We start from the raw sequence: 26,305 nt of genomic DNA, 5'->3' as shown, positions 1-26,305 counted from the left end.
CCTGGGTTGACTGTTCAAAATGGATCACCTCACACATATCTAAGTTGAAAATTCATTTGCCTCAGACTAACTCCCTAACTAATCAAGATCACTTTGTAATTCACTGTAACCTGCTTCACTAAAATAACAGCTCCCTAATTTAGTGTCATCGACAAACTTGTGAATTATGCCCTGTTCGTTCACATACATAATGAACAACAGGTCCCAACACTGACCCTGGTGCACCACACTAATCACAGATGGAGAATCGACTTTCAACCATCACCCTCTGCTTTCTATGATCGAGCCATTTCTAAATCCACCTCTCTAGCTCTCCTTGAATCCCACACAATCTAACCTTGCAGATCTTCCTGCCATTGTCAAAGGCTTTACTAAGGTCCATATAAACAGCATCCACTGCCCTATCTCCATCTATCCACTTAGGTGCCTCTTTAAAAACTCCAAAAGATTTGTCAGACATGACCTCCCATGCACAAAGCACGGTTGACTATTCCTGGTCAGGTCTTGATGATCGCGATGATGGGAGATCTTGTCCCTCAGAATTCCCACCAGTAACTTCCCTACATCTGAAGTTAGGCTCACCGGCCTGTCTTTCTTGCAATGTAATGACCAAAATTAGATGCATTATTTTAATTGTGACCTAAAAGTTAGTGTTCTGTACTCCCCCAGTATGAGCTCACTGTTTTTTTTATAAAACTAGCCATGGCAAAGAATACAAAGCAAATATCTTGTGTACTTTTTACGCCTTACTCACTTCCACATTTCTAGCATCTGCACTTTGTTTCATATTAAATTCCATGCACTCAGCATAATCATACTAAAACACATTTTTTTCCCCATTTAAACACTGCCTGCTGATCGTTTTAGAGGATTGAAGGACTTGCCACATAGTGGTACTTTAAATCAGCTCTGTTCAATCGCAAGGGAAATGAGATGCTAGCTTTAAGTCCCTATATTGTGTCTGAGAATCTAAGAAAGCTCACTGACAAACTGGCATCATATAAAGTTTTATTGATATTAAATTGAGAGTACTCCAAGTACCTGTTCAGTAAAACGACAAGGGTTTTAGTCCATTTTCCAATAACCTATTGTGTTACAAGCTGACCAGATTCTCATTCATCTGTGCATAACATCGAAATAGTGACTGTTGACTCCTCTCTTGCTGTGGAAGGAGTGATACTGTGGTGCTACAAAGGTTGTGAACACTATAGAATTTTCTCTATTTCTGCATAAATATGATCTAAAATGTGGTCAGATCTTCACGTAAGTCCTAAAACTAGATAACGGGAACCTAATTAAATAAATAACACATAATATATTTTACTTGTTCATTTATTTATTGAGAAAAATGATCCAATGTTACATGTATTTGTTGGACGAAGTATGTGAACCTTTGCTTTCAGTAAGTGGCGTGACCCCCTTGTACTTCAATAACTTCATCCAAGTGTTTTCAGTAACTTTTGATCAGTCTTACACATCAGCTTGGAGGAATTTTAGGGCCATTCCTCCTGACAAAGCTGTTTGGTTGGTTCTTTGCGTGAACTGCTTGCTTTAGGTCCTTCCACAAAATTTGTATAAGAATAAGGTCAGGACTTCTGACTCAGCCATTCCACGACACAAATTTTCTTCTTTTAAACCATTCTAGCCATTGTCTAAACCATTTAGATGAGTTGATTTACTCTTGTCTTTTGGATCATTGTCTTGTTGCATTATTCAACTTCTGTTAAGCTTTAGGAGTAAAATGACTTGATACAATTTTGAATTTTGAATTCATTATACCCTCGACGACTACAAACTGTGCAGGCCCTGAGGCAGCAAGGCGGCCCAAAATCATGATGCTCCTTCCACCATGCTTCACAGGTGGGATGAACTTTTAGTGTTGGTGTGCAGTGCCCATTTTCCTCCAAACATAACAATTTCTGCAAAAAAGTTAAACTTTTGTCTCATCTGTCCACAAAACATTGTCCTAGAAGCATTGTAGAACACTCATGTGGTCGTTTGCAAACTTGAAACAAGCAGCAGTGGTTTTTTTTTGGAGAGCAGTGATTTCAGCTGTGGTGTCCTTCCATGACCTCCGCTCTTGTTCAGTGTTTTTCTTATAGTGGACACATGAACAGAGACTTTAGCAAGTTCTAGAGATTTCTGCACGTCTTTTGCTGTTACCTTGCGTTTTTTTTCACCTCCTTCAGCGTTGCATGTTGTGCTCTTGGTGTGATCTTTGCAGGATGCCCACTCCTGGAGAGAGTAGCAACAGAACTGAATTTCCTCCATATGTAGACAATTTCTCTTATTGTGGGCAGATGAACACTCAAGTCTTTCAAAATGCTTTTGTAGCCTTTTCCAGCCTGATGCATCTCGGCAATTTTTCTTCTAAGGTCCTCTGAAAGTTGTTTTGCTCGAAGCATAGTGCACATAAACAAATCTTTCTTGAGAATAACAGACAGTAACCTGACTTTGTGTGTCTTTTTTATAGGGCAGGGCACTTCTACAACCCACACCTCCAATCTCATCTCATTGATTCGAACACCTGACTCCAAATAGCTTTTGTAGAAGACATTATCCCAAAGGTTCACATACTTTTTCCAATAAATGCATGTGATATTGGATCATTTTTCTCAATGAACAAGTATAATGTTTTTCGTGTTATTTATTTAATTAGGTTCCCTTTATCTAGCTTTAGGATTTACGTGAAGATCTGATCACATTTTAGGTCATATTTATACAAAAATAGAGAAAATTCTATAGTGCTCACAAACTTTCTAGCACTGCTGGGATGTCAAACTGTTGGAGTGAACAGTTAGTTTTTGATGGACTGTAGACCATGGAGGCTTTGCTGTTGCACGGGTGGTGGGTGTGCTGATGCTTTATGCTAGAATAAGTAGGGGAGGGGGAGAGTTGATGCTGCTTGTGCACGAGAGGGGTGAAGGGGACATTGGGATTCTTACTTTTATTCCTGTCCTTCATTCTTTGGGGTTTTTTCTGTTTCAAGGACACCTGCAGAGAGTGAGAATTGCATTTGGATTCTCTGATTCTCATCCATTCTCCGATATTAAATGGAACCGTTGAATTGAATTAAAACGATTGAATTACTTGATTGTATATAATTGCCATAATAACAGTGGAGAATGAATTTTTTCAAAAGTGTTGCTTCCATAATTTTTTTGGTTTATGATAGACTGCTTGAAGCTGAATTTGAATATAATTTCAAACTACTTGAATCAGGAAGGAATTTGGAGAAACAAGACATTAACTTTCATTGAATATAATGCATTTAATTGATGCTTTGTAATAGATCGACTAAGCTAAAATGTTTTGTTGATGAGTTTCACTTGTACTCAGTGTCTGAGGCTTCTCGCTTAAGTGTCCCAACAATAGCCAGCGTTGGCCAGTGTTTTTTTTTCAGCCAGCGTTGACGGATTACAGTTGTCCTGATACCATTTCTCCATGACCACAATGTCCTGGTGAAACATTTCACCATGCTTGTCACTGACAATGCCGTGATTTGCAGGAAAGAAGTCTAAATGGGAATGTAGAAAATGAATCTTCTGTGATATGTTGCACTTCAGGGGTTTGTATGCTTGAATCATGTTGTCAACCAGCTTCACATAGCTTGGTGCTCTGTAGTTGCCAAGAAAATTTTCAGCAACAGCCTTGAATGCATTCCATGTGATTTTCTCTGGTCCCAGTAGAAGTTCATTGAAATATTTGTCATTAATGACCTGCTTGATTTGTGGACCAACAAAAATGTCTTCCTTAATCTTGGCATCAAGATTATTCTGACTTGAATTATGAATTTGAATAACAAATATAGGTGATTTCAGAAAATGGTACATGATAGAAAAATTTCATGGCGATTTTCATGATCAGCAGCTGAAAATCCATAAGGTACACCCAAAAGTATTCAGGAAGCAAAATCTTTGTTGATCTGCAGATTATTTGGTTGCCATTTTACATATGTACTGTAGTGCTGTCAACAATAGTACACATTTTTGGAAGGGTGTATTGTGGATTCTGTAACAGAATGAAAAAAAATCATGCATTTTGGCAGTGGAATACATATTCATTGTATCTTCTTGTGCCTCCTCACTGTCCTCTTCACTAGGCCAATTCCTGGATTGAGAGGACTGTCATATCTCAATTGGCTATAGATGTTACATCCATACTTTTCAGAGTTTAGAAGAATGAGGGTGATCTTACTGAAATGTATCAGATTCCAAGTGGCACAGATATAACTACTCTTGAACATCATGAATGAAAGGATCTAGTTGCAATAAAAAGGGACATTCATTTTGATCGGAGGTGTGCAGCAATGTCTCCCTGCAGAGGATAGCAAACTCTGAAACATTCTACTTCCGAGCTGATATTTAAAGAGGAGGTAAACATATTTTTGAAGGATCAGGGGATTCAGAGCTATGAGGACTTGATGCAGAAGAAGAGTTGTGACGTGGGGCAGATCAGTTGTGATGGTGTTAAATGGCATCACAGACTTGTAGGGCCATTTGGCCTAGTCCTGCTTCTGTTTTATTGTGTCCACGTGATGGCTCTTGCCTCTTGAATGGCAGGAACAAGCCTCAAAGTCCTTAGTTTATTTGAAGCATGTGCAATTTTATTAATAACCTCATCAACCACAATACAGCGGCTCTGCAGAAAGTGGCTGAAAATATTTTGGTCCGATTCTATTGTTGTTGATGAATTTTATTTACATAAACCAAGTACCTCATAAACTGCCTCTAGCAAGCTTTATGAAATAAACATTTCAAAGGACACTTTTTAAATGCATTGTACAGCATTAGAAACAGGAAAGTACAACACAGGGGCGGGGGAGCTGCCATGGGCTTGCTTGTTGCAGCAGTCCAGGAGCGGAGATGCCAGGGGCGGTGTGGTGCTGCATGTATGCTGGACTGGGGACTGGCCCCTGCCATTGGCGCTGCACTCCAGTGTTCACTCAGCAGAAGACAAGCTGGATTGTGTACATGGGTGTATTCGTCTGTGCTGCTCAGAACTGCTTGTTCTTGCTGACGACACATATGTACCATCAATTTACAAGGCATGTCACTCAGGCTGTGAATATTTTTTTAGTGTGACTGTATGTTTACTTCTATCTTACATGTGCCTTGCTCTGTGTATGACTGTTGGTACTGTGTTCTGCACCTCGACCCCAGAGGAATGCTGTTTCATTTGGCTGTATTCATGGGTATTCATATATGGATGAATGATAATTAAACTTGACTTGAACATAAACTTGAAACTGTGCTACCTTCTGCCTGGCAGTAGGAGGTCAAAGAGATTGTGGGGCAGATCAGAGGAGTCCTTGACAATGCTGAGGACTCTATGAACACAGCACTTCAGGTGTATGTCATGGGTTGTGGGGTGGGTGGGGGGAGAGAGAGAGACACACACACACACACACACACACACACACACTGATGATTATCTCAGCAGTCCCCACACAATCTGTTACAGGTTCTCGTGGTCAGATGCATTGCAATTCCCATACCAAACAATGACACAGCTGGTCAGGACACTCTCAATGGTGCCCTGGTAGAATGCATTGCTGATAATTAATAATTTAACTCTTACCAGATAAAATAGAATTCTTTGTTGTCTTTCCTATATGTGTACTATTTCTAAAGAAAAAAAAGTTGTGATCTGCTTCTGCCGGTGTAAGGGAGTGTAGTCCTATTATGCAGTTGTGTAATCAGATTTGTCTTTCTAAATCCTCATGAGTTTTTAAACTTCAAATTCAAAGCACCACAACTCAAAAGTTTGAAAATTGCTGAGAGATCCTATTTCTGTGACGCTAATAACAGCTCATTACATATAAACCATGAACTTGTGAATCATGATTCCTGGGGTATCTCTTCTTTGCCACAATTGCAGACAGTGGCTACATTTGCAGACACAATTTGAGTCAATATTCATTGAAGACCCATTTAGAAGTGATGCCACAGCTCAGAAAAAAAAACGGAAGAAAACAAAACAGAAAATAAACACTGAAGACACTCCTCAATGTCTGAGGAACAGCTTCTTCCTCGCCATCATCCGATTTATGAATGGACAGTGAACCCATGAACACTACCTCAATACTTTCTCCCTCTCTTCTTGCACTTATTATGTAATATTTTTAAAAAATATATACTTACTGTAATTCACTATTTTTATATTTTGAATTGCAATGTACTGCTGCCACAAACCAACTAATTTCATGACATATGCCAGTGATATTAAACATGATTGACTAAAACTTCTGAAGCATGTGACTGGCTGTGGAACTGTAAAGTTCACCATATCGAATAGCAATGCTGATTTGGTCAGCAGAGTAAAAAGTAGTTGGACTGTAATTATAGATCTAACTAAAAAATGGAGCCTTATTTTGATGGCATGTTTAGTATAGTCCTTTGTACAGTATATGGTGTTAACAGTGTAAAGAATTTAGACTCTTGAGTCTTGTATTTTTGCTGTAACCCGTTGTTTATCAGTGCAATCTTTGAAGTACCTGCTACCCAAGCTAATGGGCTGGAAAGGATGGGTACACTGGAGCATCCAGAGCACAGTACTAATGTCTTAATTAAAGATGATATGCCATGGAGAATTGTTTAAATTAATTTTGTCCTGGAATATTTTTAAATAACACTGGGCTAAGTTATTTTTTGATGAGCTTGAAAACATTAATCAGCATGATTTCAAATATTCATTAGTATCTCACAGCCTTCGTAATTCAAAACTCCAGTGACTAACAAGATTCATTAATGTAATGATGATTTATGGTTTATGGATGTGTGAGAATGGTCAGAATTCTTACTCTGAGGAGGTGATGCTTTATGTGTTAACAATATCACTTCTAATCTATCCAATTCTTGGTTTTATTGGCTACAGGGCCAGAGAAATAAATTAACACTTAACGGATTTGGGCCCATTTAAAGATCATCATCATGTGCCGTGTCATATGACGTGGACAATCATGGTCTATCCATGGCCATGACTGCTCTTGGCAAATTTTTCTACAGAAGTGGTTTGCCATTGCCTTCTCCTGGGCCGTGTCTTTACAAGATGGGTGACTCCAGCCATTATCAATACCCTTCAGAGACCAGCTGCCTGGTGTCAGTGGTCGCATAACCAGGACTTGTGATATGCACCAGCTGCTCATACGATCATCCGCCTGCTCATGGCTTCTTGTGACCTTGATCAGGGGGCTAAGCAAGTGTTATACCTTGCAAAGGGTGACCTGCCGACTAGCGGAAGGAAGGATCACCTTACACAAGTCTCTCCACCCCGCCACCCAACCATTTAAAGACATTTAAAAAATTGTTTCAGTGCACCTGAACAGGAACTGGAAACCTACTGTTTTGTTAGATAAAAATAAAATGAAATATATACACTCCCAATCTGCATTAGATACCCACTGAACTTTGCTGCAGCTAGCTGTTTATCTTAATTTTATGTAGCAGAGACGACCGACAAAACCAACTGGATTGAGAAGCTCCATCTTTTGTACATCATCAAATTCATCAGAGAGAAATTGTGGATTTAATCATGAATTCCTCAAGGTTAACGGTTCTCTTGTCTGGGCTCTTGCACATCTGGTGTGCTTAAGCACAGAGGAGTGTGGATGTACATAGCACCATTTGTGATTTTGTACCCATGAACGCATTGCCCACAGACACCAGTTGTAGAGACAATCCTTCACAGCCTTTTTGAGGTCTAAGTCATCTTCCTGAGTGGAAGCCTACCTGAGGAGACCCTGGGATGTAGTGTCTGAGTGCAGGAAACTACCTTAGATAGGTTATCTTTAAATTAAAAAATACTTTCTCATGGGAAAATCCACATTGGGAATCCCCCACTGATCTTGACACCTGGCTCCAATGTACCCCTGCACCTCAACTCCACCTTGCATTATGATCTCTTGCCATAAATCCTGACCCTACCCTTCATCTTGCATCCTCTGACCAGTGCACGCATACCCAATTCCTCCTAAATTATTCTCTTTCCTTCCAACCCCTCCCTCCACCAATCTATTACTCTATTGACCCCACCCTGACCTCTTTTCCTTTATGATGCTGCACCAATGTCAAAGCATTTCAAATCTATGGGAAACGTGGGCCAAGGTTGTCAAAGAATTTTGTGGAGTTGGGTCTGGAACAAGGCATTGGATGGTCCTCAGCACACAATCCATTAGTAAACACAAAGTATACTGCCGATGCTGTGGTCAAATCAACACATACAAACAAGCTGGATGAACTCAGCAGGTCAGGCAGCATCTGTTGAAATGAGCGATCAACAGATGCTGCCCGACCTGCTCAATCCATTAGTGTTCTTTACAGAAACAGCCATGCCATTTCTGGGCCTTTGAATTTAGGTATAATATGAAATTTGCCAGCATATCCCTCTAGACTTAATGGTGATGGTCATCGTTACAATTGAATTTCTCCTCAACAGATTTAGAACTTGGCAGCTGGGTGGGATTTTTTAGTTTTGATTCAACCTTGAAAATGGCAGGAGAGATGTCTGGATTAAGGAATACATTAATAAAAATTATTTTTTTCAGGTTTGTGTTATTTGTCTTATGTAGTTTGAAACATATATTGAAATACCTCATTTGCCTCAAGTCAATTAGCAAGGATTGTGTTGTGCAACGTGAGAGGAAACTGGAGCACCTTCAGGAATTCCATGCAGTCACGGGGAGAATGTAGAAATTCCTTACAGACTGATTGGAATGGAACACCGATCTTACTACTGATGCGGTGAAACGATTACGCTAACCTCTACACAACCATGCCACACACACATTGGGTCCTCATTGAGCCTTGTGGCTAAAAGTTCAACGTGCCCAAAGTGGGCTAGAATGTATCTCCATTTCTTGTTAACTTTCCAATACATTACCATTCATTTTCTACAAAGACACAAGAGATTTTTTTTTCAGACACTGTGTAAAAGGAGTGAAAGGACGGGGAGGGAGGGAGCCATTGGGTTATCTGTGGAGGGGGAGGGGAATGGACATCCTCTGCTTTTAGTCTGGAGGGAATAGAGGAAAGGGTTGGGTTGATGTTAGCGTGGGGTTCAAAGGTTAGGAGATGTGGAAATTGTTGACGTAGAGTTGAGTTCCTGGAGGTTTGGGGATGGTAGTTCATGTAATGAGGAGTATGAATCAAAATCAGAATCAGCTTTAATATCATTAGCATATATCATGAAGTTTATTATCTTTGCAACAACAGTACGATGAAATACATAATTACAGAAAATACATGAATTACATTAAGTGTGTATAAATACACTAAATAGCTAATAAATAGTGCAAATTAGAAATTAAAAATTAGTGAGGTATTGTTCATGGATTCGATGTCCATTCAGAAGTCATATGGCAGAGGGGAAGGAGCTGTTTCTGAGTCGTTGAGTGTGAGCTTTCAGGCTTCTGTATGTCCTTCCTGATGGTAGCAATGAAAACAAGACATGACCTGGGTGATGGTGGTCCTTAATGATGGACGTCACCTTTTTGAGGCATCACTCCTTGAAGGCCTCCTAGATACTACGGAGGCTAGTGCTCATGATGGAGCTGACTAAGGTTACAATTCTCTGCAGCTTATTTCAATCCTGTGCTGTAGCCCCCACCATCCCTCCATTCCAATACTAGACGGTGATGCAGCCAGTTAGAATGCTCTCCACAGTACATCTGTAGAAATTTGCCATTTCTCCTCAAATTCATAATGAAATATAACCGCCGTCTTGCCTTTGTTGTAACTGCATCGATGCTTTAGGCCATTATTTCAGTATTTCATTTGCAATCCCAATCCAGTGCTTTGTTCATAAGAATATGTTGTCAAAATTTTGCCCAGTGGCTTTAAAAAAACGATTCAAGTTTCCCAAAAGGCCCACTGCATAATAAATGATGTCACCCTGCATATCCCAGTCAGAAGTCAGATTAGAGCTCAGAAGGAATAGACTAATGAAACAGATGGTACGTTATCATTCATGATAGTTTGAGGTATGTAAAACTGAGTACAGGAGATTACAGTATTTTATGTAACAGGCATGTAACAGAACAAATAATTGGGCTAAGTCACATTGCTGCTTGCTTTCTGGTACTAACCTGATGCAGGTACTGAGGACTTGCTTAGTAATTGCGTCATTGCCTGAAGTGGAACTGTCTGCCTGTGACAGCTCCACTGAAGTTCCACCCCAGAGAGCCTTCTCATAGCTTGCTGCCTTCAAAGGACTTTGAACCATTTTTTAAATGTCTTTGACAATCGGACATTTTTTAAAAAAATTAACAGTCTCAAATGAAAGTAAAAGTAATTACAAGCAATCTGTGGTCCTAGGAAATAGTTTAAAATGTTAAGACGGAATACGATGAAAGGCAGTGCAGTAGTGTAGTGGTGAGCACAACATTTTACAGTACTGGCGATTCAGGTTCAATTCCAGCTACCGCCGGCCGGGAAGGAGTTTGTACATTCTCCACATGACCACGGGGGTTTCCTCCAGGTGCTTCGGTTTCCACCCGCAGTCCAAACGTCTGACGGGTTAATTGGTCATTGCAAATTGTCCCAAGCTTAGGCCACGGTTAAATCGGGGGTTGCTGCTGGGCGGCATGGCTCTAAGAGCCAGAAGGGCCCGCCCCATGCTGTATTTCAATAAAATAAAAATTAAAAAATACTAAAGCTCTGAGCTTTTCTCACAGGGGTAGTACCTTCGTTCAAGGGTGTGACTGGTGCAAAGCTGAGGGCCAGTGTTTCCTATTGGATTTAGTGAGGAGATCAGCAGTGGAAGATGAGTCAGCATCTAATCTCCTGCTTGCCTCTGACTTCCATGGTTCATTTAAATTCAGGATAAGCGAACCGTGTGAACTTGTCTGTAGGAACACTGACTGGAAGTGAGCAGTTCTGACCCAGCATCTGAACACAGCATCAAAGAATTTCAGTACTTGTCACCTGTGAATGTGTCAAAATTCGCTGTTACAACATTTGTGTTTCTCCTTTCAGATGTGGCTCGGGCGATTGAATTGCTGGAGAAACTCCAGGAAAGCGGAGCAGTACCGATCCACAAGCTGCAGTCGTTACAGAGAGTGCTGCAGAGTGAATTCTGCACGGCTGTCAGAGAGGTATGTTAGCCCTGTGAGAAACAGAAGAGCGGTTTTCAGCGCGTGGCAGGATTACATTTAGTGAATGTGATTTGCCAGCTGTGTACAGACAGAATTGATCAAACGTTTAATAACCTAGAGATTTGAGTAGACCGATTAGCCCTTCAGATACGGTTGAGCTAGATGGAGGCCTCTCAATTCATCTTGGTCGATAACCTGCAACATTCTTGCTTAGAAAAAAAATGTACTAATTACAGGTGTTAATTGGTCCAACATCCACAGTTTTGTTTGTGGAAGAGGTTTCATAAGAGATAGAAGCAAGAGAAAACCATTTATCCCCTTCTTCTACTTTTCCCCTTAGAAAAGACAAGGCTGAGGATTTAACTCAGTGTCAATTTCATTATTATATCTAGACAGAAGTTCTGCTTCTGGAAAGCCTTATCGAAGCTTGCTACCATCAAAAGCATTAGAACAATTCCTTAATCCCCCATATTAGGTAAACCTTTGGATTCCCTGTATCCGTAATAAGGGAAACCAGACCTTTTCAATAGATTCCGCATGCAGTTTTAACAGAGTACTTTATAATTTAGCTAAGTAATCTTTACTGTGGTAATCAATCATCTTACTATAAAATCTAACTTATTATTTGTCGTCCTAATTGTTTGCTTTATCTTTATGTCATCTTTCAATGATATGTATACATCTGTCAGTCTCTATTGTAATGTATATCATCAAATAATCTTTACACATGGTAGATGACCTTGGATTTTCCATGTGATATTTTACCTGCTATTTCCTGGCCCATTTGTGAGGTACATCTATATCTGCCAAAGAATCTGCATTTTCTTCTCACCCCACACTGCCTTGCCACTTTGTATCTACAGCAAACTTGGATTCTTTATACTTGGTCTCCTTGTCCAACTCATTGACATAGATTTTGAGCAACTGATGCGCCAAGCAATCATGGCCTCCTTACGTGATGTTACGTACCCGTGACACGTGACAGTGGTACCCTTGTCACGTGACTGGGGTTGAAGTTATACTGGACTTGAGGTAATGGTCTTGTGATGGTGGAGTGACGTCATTTTCCCGCCAGTAGAGGTCATGTGACAGTTTTTTTTACAGGGTATAAAAGGAAGACCCACCCTGTCAGGTGGGGCAGTTCGTGGCGGGATTTGCCAAGCTGACTTCATGTCCCTGCGTGATTTAATGTGATGACGCAGTTTAGTTGAAAAATGAAGTTTTATATAATGCCTAAAGTTTAAAAAGGTCATTGCCAGCGGTTTCTTTGCTGGTGGAGAGTGAAGATAAGAATTTGGAAGATAAAAATCGAGGAGAATCGATTTTCGACGGTGGATTGGTCTCGACCTTATTTGATCCTCATTCGGAAGGATTTTGTTGACTGTTCTCGTGTTAATCTCCGCTGGGATAGCGGGAGATTGAGAATAGTGTGGAAGAAGAGGTTAGTGCCATTAAACCATTACGTTTTATAAAATTCTTCGTGGGAAAGTTCGACGCCGGGGATAGGACAACGACGTGGAAGGGAATTTAAATCGCCTTAAAAAGTCTCTCCTTTTAAATGGACTGTGAGCTTTTGAACTTTCGGCATACCGCTTTAAAGAACTGTTTTCTTTCGGCATACCACTTTAAGGAACTGTTTTTTTTTCAATACCGCTTTAAAGACTGTTTGATCTGCAACGCTATTAAGATCTGTGAATCTGCCGCACAGCAGCTGAGTTCCGTTTAAGCTAATGTTTGTTTACTTTTGGGGGGTTGGTTTTCAGTGTTTAATAAAGGTGTTATTTGTTATGAAAACCCTTGCCTAACTCATATATATTTATTGTTGCCTGAATACGTAACAGTGAAAAGGACACACATTCCTAGTATCTGCTTTCCATTAACTGATCTGTAATCAACTGCTGTGTTTCATTCCTTACTCTAGTTGCCAAAATTTTGTTTACTAACTGCTTGTGTGACATTTACTGAAGGCCTTCCGAAAGTTTACACATTTGAAGCTTAACTTCAGTTAATCTAAAACATGAGGAAGTCTGCAGATGCTGGAAATCCAGAGCAACACATACTGTACAAAATGCTGGAGAAACTCAGCATGTGAGGCAGCCTCCATGGAAATGAATAACAGTTGACATTTCAGTCCTGAAGAAGGGTCCTAGCCCAAGACTGTTTATTCATTTCCATGGATGCTGCTAGACCTGCTGAGTTCCTCCAGCATTTTGTGTGTTTAACTAATCTTTTCCTTCTTTTGCTAAGCTACAAAATCTATTACTATTTATTTTGTGTTGTTTTTGGACTCCTTATTGTATTTTCTCTTATCAATGTTTTGGTCCTACTCAACCCCATATACCTGCCTTCTCACTATATCCTTCGATGCCCTGACCGATCAGGAAACAATGAATTAATGCCTTCAATATATACACGGACTTGGCCTCCACCACAGTCTGTGGCAAAGCTTTCCACAGATTCACTACTTTCTGGCTAAAACAATTCTTCCTTACCTCTATTCTAAAGGGTTGCCCCTCAATTCTGAGGCTCTACCCTCTAGTTCTGGATGCCCCCACCATAGGAAACATCCTCTCCACAACCACCCTCTCTAGTCCTTTCAACATTCAGTAGGTTTCAATGAGATCCCCACACGTTCTTCTATATTCCAGTGAGTACAGGCCCAAAGCTGTCAAACGCTCCTCAAATGTTAACACCTTCATTCCCAGAATCATCCTCGTGAACCTCCTCTGGACAACACATCCTTTCTGAGATATGTGGCCCAAAACTGATGACGGTACTCCAAGTGTGGCCTGACTAGTGTCTTAGAAAGGCTCAGCATTATCTCCTTGCTTTTATATTCTATTCCCCTTGAAATAAATGTGAACGTTGCGCTTGCCTTCTTTACCATAGACTCAAACTGTAAATTAACGTTTTGGAAATATTGTGCAAGGACTCTGCACCTCTGATGTTTGAAACATCTCCCCATTTAGCTAATAGTCTGTACTATTGTTCCTTTTACCAAAATGCATTATCATACATTTCCACTGTATTCCATCTGCCACTTTTTTGCCCATTCTTCCAATTTGTCTAAGTCCTGCTGCAATTGCATTGTTTCCTCAGCACTACATGTCTCTGTACCTATCTTCATATCATCCACAAACTTTGCCACAAGCCATTAATTCCATTATCTAAATCATCGGCAAACAATGTTAGAAGCAGTGGTCCCAATACAGAACTCCGAGAATTCTGATTCTGAAATGTATTTGATGTCTCCCTGATATGATATTTTGCACAATATTTGACGTAGTATGCCTAAGAAATAATACTACAAGGAGCAGGAGAACTGCCTTGCTGTGATGCCATGTATGAAAGTTAAATTTTATGTTGCATTTTATTACCATCACTGCAGGGAGATGGAGGTGCTCTCTGGGTAGAGTTTCATTTGACATAGCTTTGATTTCAGAATACCCAGTTGGCCTTTAAAGATCTGCATATCCTCAGTTCTGCTGTGTTCTCGGCATAGTAGAAGATAATTCAGTCTGTTGCTATTTCACAAAATAAATTATAAGACATAAAGGACACGTTGGATGAAAATTGTGCACAGCTCTTCGGTGCTGATTTCAGCTGAGTGCATCTGCTCTTATTAAGCATCATTTTGCTGACAGCTGCAGAACAAGCCATTCAATAAATCATTGTTCTCCATAAGTGAGATTGAGAAAGAGTAACGAATGCTGGGCTGTAACTCAATAACAATCTGGCATCTAAATCACTTCCAAAATCTCTAGCAGTGCTTCAATACTCAAAATTATGCTGGCAATGTCATCTGTAAGATTGAATTTCTCTTTTTTCCGTGACTTCTAATGTTTCTATGAGCACTTGAAATTCCCTCTAATACAAACTGTACTCTACTATGTAAATGTCATTGTTGCTGTCAAAGAGCCAGTTCTTCACTGAAAATATACCACCTTCAAAAAATTGCTCTCTGCAAAAGGTACAACAATACAGTGGTGATATTTTTCCCACTGTGACAAAAATCCTTTGCGAATTGGATAAGAACCTATAGTAACTGTAAAAATGTGAAGTTCAACACTTACTGATGAAATTTCCGTATTTCAGAATATTAACTCTTGGACTTCTGCTGGTCTTCATCTATCTAGGCATTGACCTTCTATTTGGCTAAACATAAGAGGAGTATATTTGGGTGTAGAACAATTGAGAATAGGAAATGTAGAAGCAAACAAGTCCTTAAATTCAAGTTCAAGTCCAAATTCAGCTTATTGTCATTCAGCTGTACACATGTATACCAGCAAATGAAACAAAGTTCCTCTGGACCAAGGTACACACAACAGTACATGACACACACTTGCACACGCACACGCACACACACGCATTTCCACAAATAAATCAACAATAGTAAGGTGCATTTACAACACAAGTTAAAATGTAAACGGTATAACGCTACTGGTGCTTCATACATGATGAGACCTGGCTAGTGGCAGGAAGTTCAGTACTCTTATGTCCTAAGGGAAGAAGCTGTTTCCCAAACTATGGTACATCCTGCCTGATGGCAGGGGGTCAAAGAGATTGTTGGACGGACAGGATGGATCTTTGACAATTGTAAGGGCACTGTGTGTGCAGCATTCCTGATAGATATCTGACAGGTGGAAGAGAGACCATGATGATCCTCTCAGCAGTCCTGATGATCCTTTGTAGGGACTCACAGTCAGATACCTTGCAATTCCCTTTCTAGGCTGTACTGCATCAAGTCTGGACACTCAATGGTGCTCCTGTAAAAATTGATTATAATGGGGGGTGGGGGGGGGGGGGGGAGCCTCTCTCATTTAATCTCTTCAGGAAGTTGAGATGCTGCTGTACTTTCTTGACCAAAGAGTTGGTGTTTTGGGGCCAGATAAGATCGTCTATTATGTGCACTCATAAAAACATGGCGCTCCTAGAGTGATCCTGGAGAGTGGCCAGCCTGCAACTTCCTAGAGCCCTAAGATCCACAATGCTGTGTTTGGTCCTGTCCAGAGTGAGACTCAGATTGTTGTACTCGCACCATTCTACTTTCTCTCTGTATGCTGTCTCGCCGCCATCATTGATGAGGTCAGGCATGTTGTGTCATCAGTGAACTTGGTGATTCGGTTTGAACTGGATCTACCAGTACTGTCCTGTGTCAGCAGCCGGATGTGCACCCAGCCCTGGGGATCGCCGATGCTCAGTCAGATGGAGCTAGAGATATTTCAGCCAACATGGACTGACTGTGGCCTTTCTGTCAAGAGATCGAGGATTCAGTCACGGAGAGAGGTGTTGGTCTCAGCGAGGACAGTTTACTCATTGGCTTCTGAGGGATGGTTGTATTAAACATCAAATTGGTCAATTAGCAACAGCCTGGCATTTTCCAGGCGGGGTGGGACGGAGTCGAGTGCAGAGGCTATGGCGTCTTCAGTGGACCAAGTTGAGCAATAAGCAAACTGGAAAGTCCAGTGTAGCAGGAAGGTGGTATTTATTGTGATCCATAACCAGCCGCTCACAGCACTTGGTCACTGTTGAGGTTAGTGCCACTGACTGTAGTCGTTGAGGCAGGTTACTGTCACCCTCGAGCACTGCGATGATGGTGGCCGCCTTGAAGCCTGAGGGGACTGTGGATTGTTCCAGAAAGGTGTTGAAGATGTCTGTTAGAACCTCTGTTAACTAGGCTGCACAGTCTCTCAGCACCTGTCCAGGTACACGCAGGATGGACACGTTGTCCATTATGGTCTGAATGCCCTATCACATGAGCCTCTTGCCTCTGCTGTTACAGAAATATTCTCCGTGAATAATCCCGTTCTGCCTTCCTGATAGCGTGGGAGAGCACAGCTCTTGCTGACCTGAGAACTTTCTTATTCCCCCACTGTGAATACAGCATCCTGATTTCCCAGCTGTGTCCAGACCTCTGCTGAGAGCCGGGGCTTCTGATTTGCTCTCACCTAAATGTGTTTAATAACGGTGATGTCACAGATCTCGCATTTCCATTGATGTTAATGTGATGGTCGCAGGCAGCAGAGTAGGTAGCATTGTTGCATTCACCAACCCTTGGTCATTGTAGCAACCGGCACAGAGCAAAGCCTTGTTCTGCTGTGGCAGAGATTACAATTACACTGCAGCTAGGGAGTGAATTGTAAACCGTTGCATCAGCTGGAAGCAAACCATTAACATTATCTCTTGCTGATAGTCAGTTTATAATATTTAACGTTGAATATATCCGCAGTGTATCTGTATAACAGTTTCAGAATTTAAAGTTGAATGTATCCTCGTATGCCTGTGGATGATCCCAAGGCAGAAGTTGGCCTGTCCTCTAGTCTGTCATAGAGGGAGAGGCATGAGAGCGGCACTGTGGTGGGTGCCAGGTGGAGAAAGAGCAAAGCTGAGAATGCTTGCTGATCTATTTGTCCATCTATCCATCCATACCCTTCCAGCCCTTCAAACTGTGCTGCCCTGCAACCCCCAATTTAACCCCAGCCCTATCATGGGACAATCTACAATAACCAATTAACCAACCAACCGGCAAGTCTGTACCATCCTAACACGTACCGCACAGGAAAGGAATGGAGGGTTATGGGCTGAGTGCAGGTCGGTTGGACTAGGTGAGAGAAAGCGTTCGGCATGGACTAGAAGGGCCGAGATGGCCTGTTTCCGTGCTGTAATTGTTATATGGTTTTATGGTCTTTCGAGTCTGGGAGGAAACCCACATGGTCACGGGGAGGATGTAGTGGCGTCACAGGTAGATAGGGTTGTAAAGAAAGTTTTTGGCACATTGGCTTTCATAAATCAAAGTACTGAGTACAGGAGTTCGGATGTTATATTGAAGTTGGATAAGAGATTGGTGAGGCCTAATTTGGAGTATTGAGCAAACACGAGGAAATCTGCAGATGCTGGGAATTCAAACAACACACACAAAATGCTGGTGGAACGCAGCAATAGACAATAGACAATAGACAGTAGGTGCAGGAGTAGGCCATTTAGCCCTTCTAGCCAGCACCGCCATTCACTGTGATCATGGCTGATCATACACAATCAGTACCCCGTTCCTGCCCTCTCCCTATATCCTTTGACCCCGCTATCTATAAGAGCTCTATCTAACTCTCTCTTGAATGCATCCAGAGACTTGGCCTCCACTGCCTTCTGGGGCAGAGCATTCCACATATCCACCACTCTCTGGGTGAAAAAATTTTTCCGCATCTCTGTTCTAAATGGCCTACCCCTTTTTCTTAAACTGTGGCCTCTAGTTCTGGACTCACCCATAAGTGGGAACATGCTTCCTGCCTCCAGTGTGTCCAATCCCTTAATAATCTTTTATGTTTCAATCAGATCCCCTCTCATCCGTCTGAATTCCAGTGTATACAAGCCCAGTTGCTCCAATCTTTCAACATATCAGTCCCGCCATTCCGGGAATTAACCTTGTGAACCTACGCTGCACTCCCTCAATAGCAAGAATGTCCTTCCTCAAATTTGGAGACCAAAACTGCACACAGTACTCCAGGTGGGGTCTCACCAGGGCCCTGTACAGCTGCAGAAGGACCTCTTTACTCCTATTCTCAATTCCTCTTGTTATAAAAGCAAGCATGCCATTAGCTTTCTTCACTGCCTGCTGTACCTGCATGCTTGCTTTCATTGACTGATGTACAAGAACACCTAGATCTCGTTGTACTTCCCCTTTTCCTAACTTGACTCCATTTAGATAGTAATCTGCCTTCCTGTTCTTGCCACCAAAGTGGATAACCTCACATTTATCCACATTAAACTGCATCTGCCATACATTTGCCCATTCACCCAACCTGTCCTAAGTCACCCTGCATTCTCATAACATCCTCCTGACATTTCACACTGCCACCCTGCTTTGTGTCATCAGCAAATTTGCTAATGTTACTTTTAATCCCTTCATCTAAATCATTAATGTATATTGTAAACAGCTGCGGTCCCAGCACCGAACCTTGCGGTACCCCACTGGTCACAGCCTGCTATTCCGAAAGGGACCCGTTAATCACTACTCTTTGTTTCCTGTTAGCCAGTCAATTTTCAATCCATGTCAGTACTCTGCCACCAATACCATGTGTCCTAATTTTGCCCACTAATCTCCTATGTGGGACTTTATCAAAAGTTTTCTGGAAGTCCAGGTATACTACATCCACTGGCTCTCCCTTGTCCATTTTCATAGTTACATCCTCAAAAAACTCCAGAAGATTAGTCAAGCATGATTTTCCCTTCATAAATCCATGCTGACTTGGACTGATCCTTCTACTGCTATCCAAATGTGTCATAATTTCCTCTTTTATAATTGACTCCAGCATCTTTCCCACCACTGACGTCAGGCTAACCGGTCTATAATTCCCTGTTTTCTCTCTCTCTCCTTTCTTGAAAAGTGGGACAACATTAGCCACCCTCCAATCAGCAGGAACTGTTCCTGAATCTATAGAACATTGGAAAATGGTTACCAATGTGTCCACGATTTCTAGAGCCACCTCTTTAAGTACCCTGGGATGCAGACCACCAGGTCCCGGGGACTTATCAGCCTTCAGACTCAACAGTCTATCCAACACCGTTTCTTGCCTAATATAAATTTCCTTCAGTTCATCCTTTACCCTAGTTCCTTTGGCCACTATTACATCTGGGAGATTGTTTGTGTCTTCCCTAGTGAAGACAGATCCAAAGTACCTGTTCAACTCATCTGCCATTTCCTTGTTCCCCATAATAAATTCACCCTTTTCTGTCTTCAATGGCCCAATTTTGGTCTTAACTAATTTTTTGCTATTCACATACCTAAAGAAGCTTTTACTATCCTCCTTTATATTCTTGGCTAGTTTACCTTCGTACCTCATTTTTTCTTGGCGTATTGCCTTTTTTGTTATCTTCTGTTGCTCTTTAAAAGCTTCCCAGTCCTCCAGTTTCCCGCTCATCTTTGCTATGTTATACTTCTCTTTTATTTTTTTACTGCCCTTTACTTCCCTCGTCAGCCATGGCCACCCCTTACTCCCCTTAGGATCTTTCTTCCTCTTTGGAATGAACCGATCCTGCACCTTCTGCATTATTCCCAGAAATACCTGCCATTTTTGTTCCACTGTCTTCCCTGCTGGGGTATTGTTCCATTGAACTTTGGCCAGCTCCTCCCTCATAGCTCCATAGTTCCCTTTGTTCAACTGTAATACTGACACATCCAATTTTCCCTTCTCCTTCTCAAATTGTAGGTTAAAACATATCATATTATGGTCACTACCTGCTAATGGTTCCTTTACCTCGAGGTCCCTGATCAAATCCGGTTCATTGGACAACACTAAATCTAGAATTGCCTTCTCCCTGCTAGGTTCCAATACAAGCTGTTCTAAGAATCCATCTCGGAGGCACTCCACAAACTCCCTTTCTTGGGGTCCAGTACCATTCTGATTCTCCCAGTCTACCTGCATGTTGAAATCCCCCATGACAACTGTATCATTACCTTTGTGACATGCCAATTTTAACTCTTCATTCAATTTACACCCTACATCCAGACTGCTGTTTGGGGGCCTGTAGATAACTCCGATTAGGGTCTTTCTACCCTTAGAATTTCTTAGTTCTATCCATACTGACTCTACATCCCCAGATTCTATGTCCCCCCTCGCAAGGGACTGAATATCATTCCTCACCAACAAAGCCACCCCACCCCCTCTGCCAGTCAGTCTGTCCTTTCGATAAGATGTATAGCCTTGAATATTCATTTCCCAGGCCCTGTCTGCTTGAAGCCATGTCTCAGTTATTCCCACAACATCGTACTTGCCAATTTCCAACTGAGTCTCAAGCTCATCTACTTTATTCCTTATACTTCGTGCATTCATATATAATACTTTTAATTCTGTACTCCCCTCTCCCAGGACCCGTTGTGATGAAGGGTCTCGGCCCAAAACGTTGACAGTACTTCTCCTTACAGACGCTGCCTGGCCTGCTGTGTTCCACCAGCATTTTGTGTGTGTTGGAGTACTGTGTGCAGTTTTGGTCACCTACCTACAGGAAAGATATAAAAAAGTTTGAAAGAGTGCAGAGAAAATTTACATGGATGTTCTTGTAAGATTGAATAAGTTAGGACTTTATTCCTTGGAATGTAGAAGACTGAGGGGAGATTTGATGGAGGTATAGAAAATTGAGGGGTATAGAGAGGGTAAATGGAAGCAGGCTTTTTCCACTGAGATTGGGTGAGACTACAACCAGAGGTCATGGGTTAAGGGTGAAAGGTGGAATGTTTAAGGGGAGCACGAGGGGAAACTTCTTCGCTCAGAGGGTCGTGAGCGTGTGGAACGAGCTGCCAGCACGAATGGTGCATGTGAGCTCAATTTAAGTGTTTGACAGAAGTTTGGATAGGTACGTGGATGGGTGGGGTATGAGGGACTATGGTTGCGGTGCAGGTTGATGGGAGTAGGCAGTTTAAATGGTTTCAGCATGGCCTGTTGAGCTGAAGTGCCTTTTTCTGTGCTGTACTTTTCTATGACCCTATGGCTGTATGTACAAACTCCTCACAGACAGTGATGGGATGAGATCAGCGGTATGCGCACATTTTAGGTGAAGTGAGGAATGTGTTTGATTCCTACTCATTGATAGCAAGCACTTAGTGGCTAAAGGGAGATCCATAAATTCCGTCAGCATCTCTGTGTTATATTTTTGTTTCTTGTCTAGATACACGTATGCTATTTTAGAAAGGAGGAAGAGTGAATGTGCCCTTACATCTTCCCCGACCAAAGATGAGAAGGGATTTGCTTTTGAATAGTGCTTTTCAGGACCATAGCATGCCCAACACTTCTGAAAGAAACTGAAACACTGTTTGAAGTTTAATCATTAATGTAGGAATTACAATGTTGAATTTACACACAGCCATCTCCTGCAGACAGCAATGGAATAATGGCCTGGTAACGTGTTTTCATCATGTTGATTGAAAGGTGAATAATGGCTGCAACAGAGAATAATTGCCTGATCGCCTTTAAAATAGTTCTCTGAAACCTTGCTAATGGCCTTGGCAAACAGTTCAACATCTCATTTGAAAGATATCACAATAATGAAGCCCCCTTCATTAATTATGTCCCTGGTCTGAAACTTGCATTTTAAATTGTTTAAACAATTAAACAATAACAAGTTTAATTGTTATTCAACCATACATGCAGCTGAAGAAACAGCACTGCTCCAGGGCCAAAGTGCAAAACGTAGCACCAACAGGCATACACAGCACAAGGCACATATGTCACATGTAAGACAGCAGTAAAATACAAAAAAATAATCCCAGTTCAAGTCCATGAATGTTGCAGCAGTCTGCAGTTGAGTACAATACAGCTTGTCTTCTGCTGAGTGAACACTGGAATGTAGCACCGACTCCAAGATGTAGGCCGTGCCACCCCACCCCCGGCACTCCGATAGAGCACACCAACTCTGATCCCTCCCTCTGGGTGGCCGTAAACAAGCAACACCACATATTGACATCTAGCCCTCACCTTGATCAAGGCCATGCAGCTCCCCCTGCGTTTGCTAACAGATCCGTGAATTGTACTTGCACCATTCCACTTTAGCAATGTCCAACGGGGTCTTGCAAGCACAAGAAAAGCGACCAAGCTGGTCAACTAGCAGTTGGACTGCAAACCTAGGCGCGTCGATTCCAACTCTCCAATGCAGGCAGCAGCACGATCCACGTCAAGTCCAGCCCCTTCAGTTTCTCCACCAACAAGCAACTCTCTCTGGTGGGTATAGACTGGTAGGACTTTAAGTTCTTAATGTCCAATGGGGTCTTGTGATTGGAAAAGAAAATATGTTTAAAAAAGACAACACCTTTGATTGGCCCCATAGAAGCCACTGCACCTGAGCATGGTGCCGTCCTCCCAGAAGTAAGATGGGCCTTGCTCTTGGAGACAAGAAACCTGTGAGCTACTGCACTTTGCAACACGTATTGAAGGAGTGAAATAATTTAAATTGAGAACTGTCAGGGGACAATTTCAAACATCGAAAGTTACATGAAGCTTGAGAGGTAAGCAATAAGGAGGATAATGATAAGCTTCAGGAGAACGTGTCTACAGTGTGGTTGACCTTTGACATGTTGCTGGCAAGTGTATAGAGGGACTGGGGAGAGAGATAATAAATGTGATATAATTTTAACAATTCTGCAGGAATTGAGGGATCTGGGTGGACATCATATCTTTAAACGTGGCAGGCTCAGATAGTGGCCAGTGAAAGCAGATGGGATCCTGAGTTTCATAAAGTGAGATGTGTACCATAAAACAAGGGAAGTTAAGTTGAACCTTTAGAAAGTCCATTTCTGACCAGTGTTTCTAGCACCCATAGTGTAGATGCAGGCTGATTTAAATTGAATGTTGTGAACAGGGTCTCAGGTAGTTAAATAGGGAATTACTTACTGCAGAAGGCAAGGAAATTTTATAGCATTCCATGAACAATTCCATCCAGCCCTTTAAGAAATTATTATTACACTGGTGTGATTAGCCAAGAAAGTGCCCCCCTCCTCTTTCTCCAATCCTAAGTCATCTGTCCTACGATCTGACCAACCCACTCTTCAAAACATACATGATATTTGCCTTTAGATGAACAAACACACTTGTTCTCTCTGCAAGTACTCGTGAAGGAAGGATTGATCATGAAGGAAACATGGCCAAAGCTAAACTGAAGGCTTTTATTTCAGAACTACAGAAGATTTCATTCATTAATGGAACTGAATTGGACAAAAATAAAACACACTCGAAGGAAGGAGAGGTTAAACTTTTCAATAATATTTGTGGTAGTACAGTCGGCCCTGCTTATCAGCGGATTCCGCATGCACGGATTCAACCAACCGCAGATTGGTAAAACCCGGAAGTTCCCTCTCCTGCACTCGTTATTTGAACATGTACAAACTATTTTTTCTTGTCATTATTCCCCAAACAATACAGTATAACAACTATTTACATAGCATTTACATTGTTTTGGGTATTATAAGTAATCTAGAAATGACTTAAAAGTACAGGCAGTCTCCGGGTTATGAAGGAGTTCCGTTCCTGAGTCCGTCTTTTAGTCAGATTTGAAGTCGGAACAGGTACATCCGGTATTATTTAGCGTCAGTTATTCAAATGTTTTTCTTAATATATAGTACATTTTTTACCTTTCTATGCATATAAAACACTTAAACACACGTACTTCAATAATTAAACCACTGCATTGCTTAGTAATAATTGTAGCTTTCATCGGGGCAGGGCCTGTCACATGCTCCATTAAAATTGTTCCAATCGTTGACCAACTGTAGCCTAACGCTTTTCCAATGACCGATGGCATTTCACCTCTTTCCGATCGCTTTATTACTTCCACCTTACTTTCAATCATGATCGTGATGACTTTCATGAACAGAAACACCGCAGATTCAGAGCTGCACCGCCAGGTCCTAATGCCCACCACACTGAGCATGATAAATAAAGGCCAGGGTTCCGCTGGGTCCTAAAGACCACTGCACTGAGCCAGGTTAAATAAGGAACTTGAGCATCCGCGGTTTTTGGTATCTGCAGGGGGTCTCGGAACCAATCCCCCGCGGATAAGGAGGGCCGACTGTATTGTCAATTTTATCATTGTTCCAATGTAACTGGAACAGCTAGGTGTACATTTTACAGCTTCTCCAATCTATAGCCAGTGTGTTTCGACCAGAAGTGTCTCAGCTCCACCGAAGGATTATGATGTACACGTGTAATTTGAGACAAAGAAGCAAATATTAAAAAACAGATACCCAATTTACCCTCCCAGAAAAGTCGATGTCCCAAATGTTCAGTCTTGTGTAATCAAACTATTTTCCTACTAGTCACTGCAATGCAGTTTAAATTAAGCCACTTCCATGATTGGACACTCTGAAGTTTCAGCCCAGTCTTTAAATATTTAGCTGCAGGCACAGAAGTTTGTTTTTGAAATGCTAGTAGTTAAACTCCTCATTCTGTAACAGTTATGTGTTTGTACCAGTATTACAGCTCAGTTTTATAGAAGTCAGCTTAACAGCTATGAGAAGAGAATGATAAATCTCAAGGAAGTGCTGGAGTTTACAATAACACTTTATCTACAAGTCATGAGACACCAGTGGTGGCAGGGTATTCATTAGTTTTACAGCCTGAGGGAAGAAGCTGTTACCCAGACTGACAGTTCTAGTCTTTGATGCTGCTGTGCCTCCTTTCTGACAGTAGTAGGTCAAGGACATTTTGGGATGGGTGGTAGGGATCTTTAACAATGCTTTGGGGCCTTCATCTGCAATGCTCTTGGTAAATGCCACAAATAGGTAGGAGGGAGATCCCAATGATCCTTTTGATAGTGTTTACTATCCTCTGTAGGGTCCTACAGTCTGATGCCTTGCAGCTTCCATGCCATACAATGTTGTGGCCAGACAGAATACTCTTGATGATGCACTTGTAGAAAGTTATTAGTATGGGGGCGGGGAGCCTTGTATGTCTCAATCTTCTCAGATAGCATAGATGCTACTGTGCCCTCTTGACTAATGCGGACATGTTGTGGGTCCGGGTTAGATGGTTTGTTATGTGCACTTCAGGGAACTTTGTGCTCTTATAGTCCCTCCACTGCAGAGCCGTTGATGTGCAATGGGGAGTGGCCGACCTGTGCCTTCCTGAAGTCGACAATCATCTCCTTTGTCTTGTCCATGCTGAGAGTCAGGTTTCTGTTCTCACACCATTTGACAAACCTCTCCAATTCCATTGCTGCTGATGGGGCCGACCGCGGTGCTATCATCAGCAACCCGTGATGATGCGGTTTGAGCTGATCTGGCATTGCAGTTGTGAGTTACCAGCATGAACAGCAGTGGGCCGAGCACGGAGTCCCTGGTGGGGGGCACCAGTGCTCAGCATGATAGAGCTGCCAACTCAGACTGACCTGGGATCTTTTCAGCAAGAAATCCAAAATTCAGTTACAGAGAGGGGTGTTGAGTCCCAACAAGGACAAGGTCCCCCACGAGAGACTCATCCAGAAAGTCATGAGGCATGGGATCAGAGGAACCTTGGCTGTTTGGATAAAAAATTGACTTACAGGAAGAAAGCAGAGGGTAGTAGTGGAAGGAAAGCATTTTGCCTGGAGGTCGGTGACTAGTGGAGTGCCGCAAAAATCTTTGTGATTTTTATAAATGACCTGGATGAAGAGGCGGAAGGACGGGTGAGTATGTCTGAGGATGACACTGAGATTGGAGGAGTTGTGGAGGGAGCTGTAGGCTGTCGAAGGTTA

General features: G+C 41.9%; 1 protein-coding gene across 2 annotated transcripts in view; it reads left to right on the top strand.

Moving 5' to 3' along the window:
• The window catches only part of lin7a (lin-7 homolog A (C. elegans)), a 74,110-nt gene that overhangs the window by 7,862 nt on the left and 39,943 nt on the right, over positions 1-26,305 (top strand). For both annotated transcript variants that reach the window (XM_073059610.1, XM_073059611.1), the window contains exon 2: positions 10,974-11,092. In XM_073059610.1, coding sequence (XP_072915711.1) covers positions 10,974-11,092 — 119 coding nt within the window. The remainder of the gene's footprint in view (positions 1-10,973; positions 11,093-26,305) is intronic.

The sequence above is a fragment of the Hemitrygon akajei genome, chromosome 10 (genome assembly GCF_048418815.1).
Source record: "Hemitrygon akajei chromosome 10, sHemAka1.3, whole genome shotgun sequence".
In the NCBI taxonomy this organism is placed as follows: domain Eukaryota; kingdom Metazoa; phylum Chordata; class Chondrichthyes; order Myliobatiformes; family Dasyatidae; genus Hemitrygon; species Hemitrygon akajei.
This window is presented reverse-complemented; position numbering and strand designations above follow the sequence as displayed.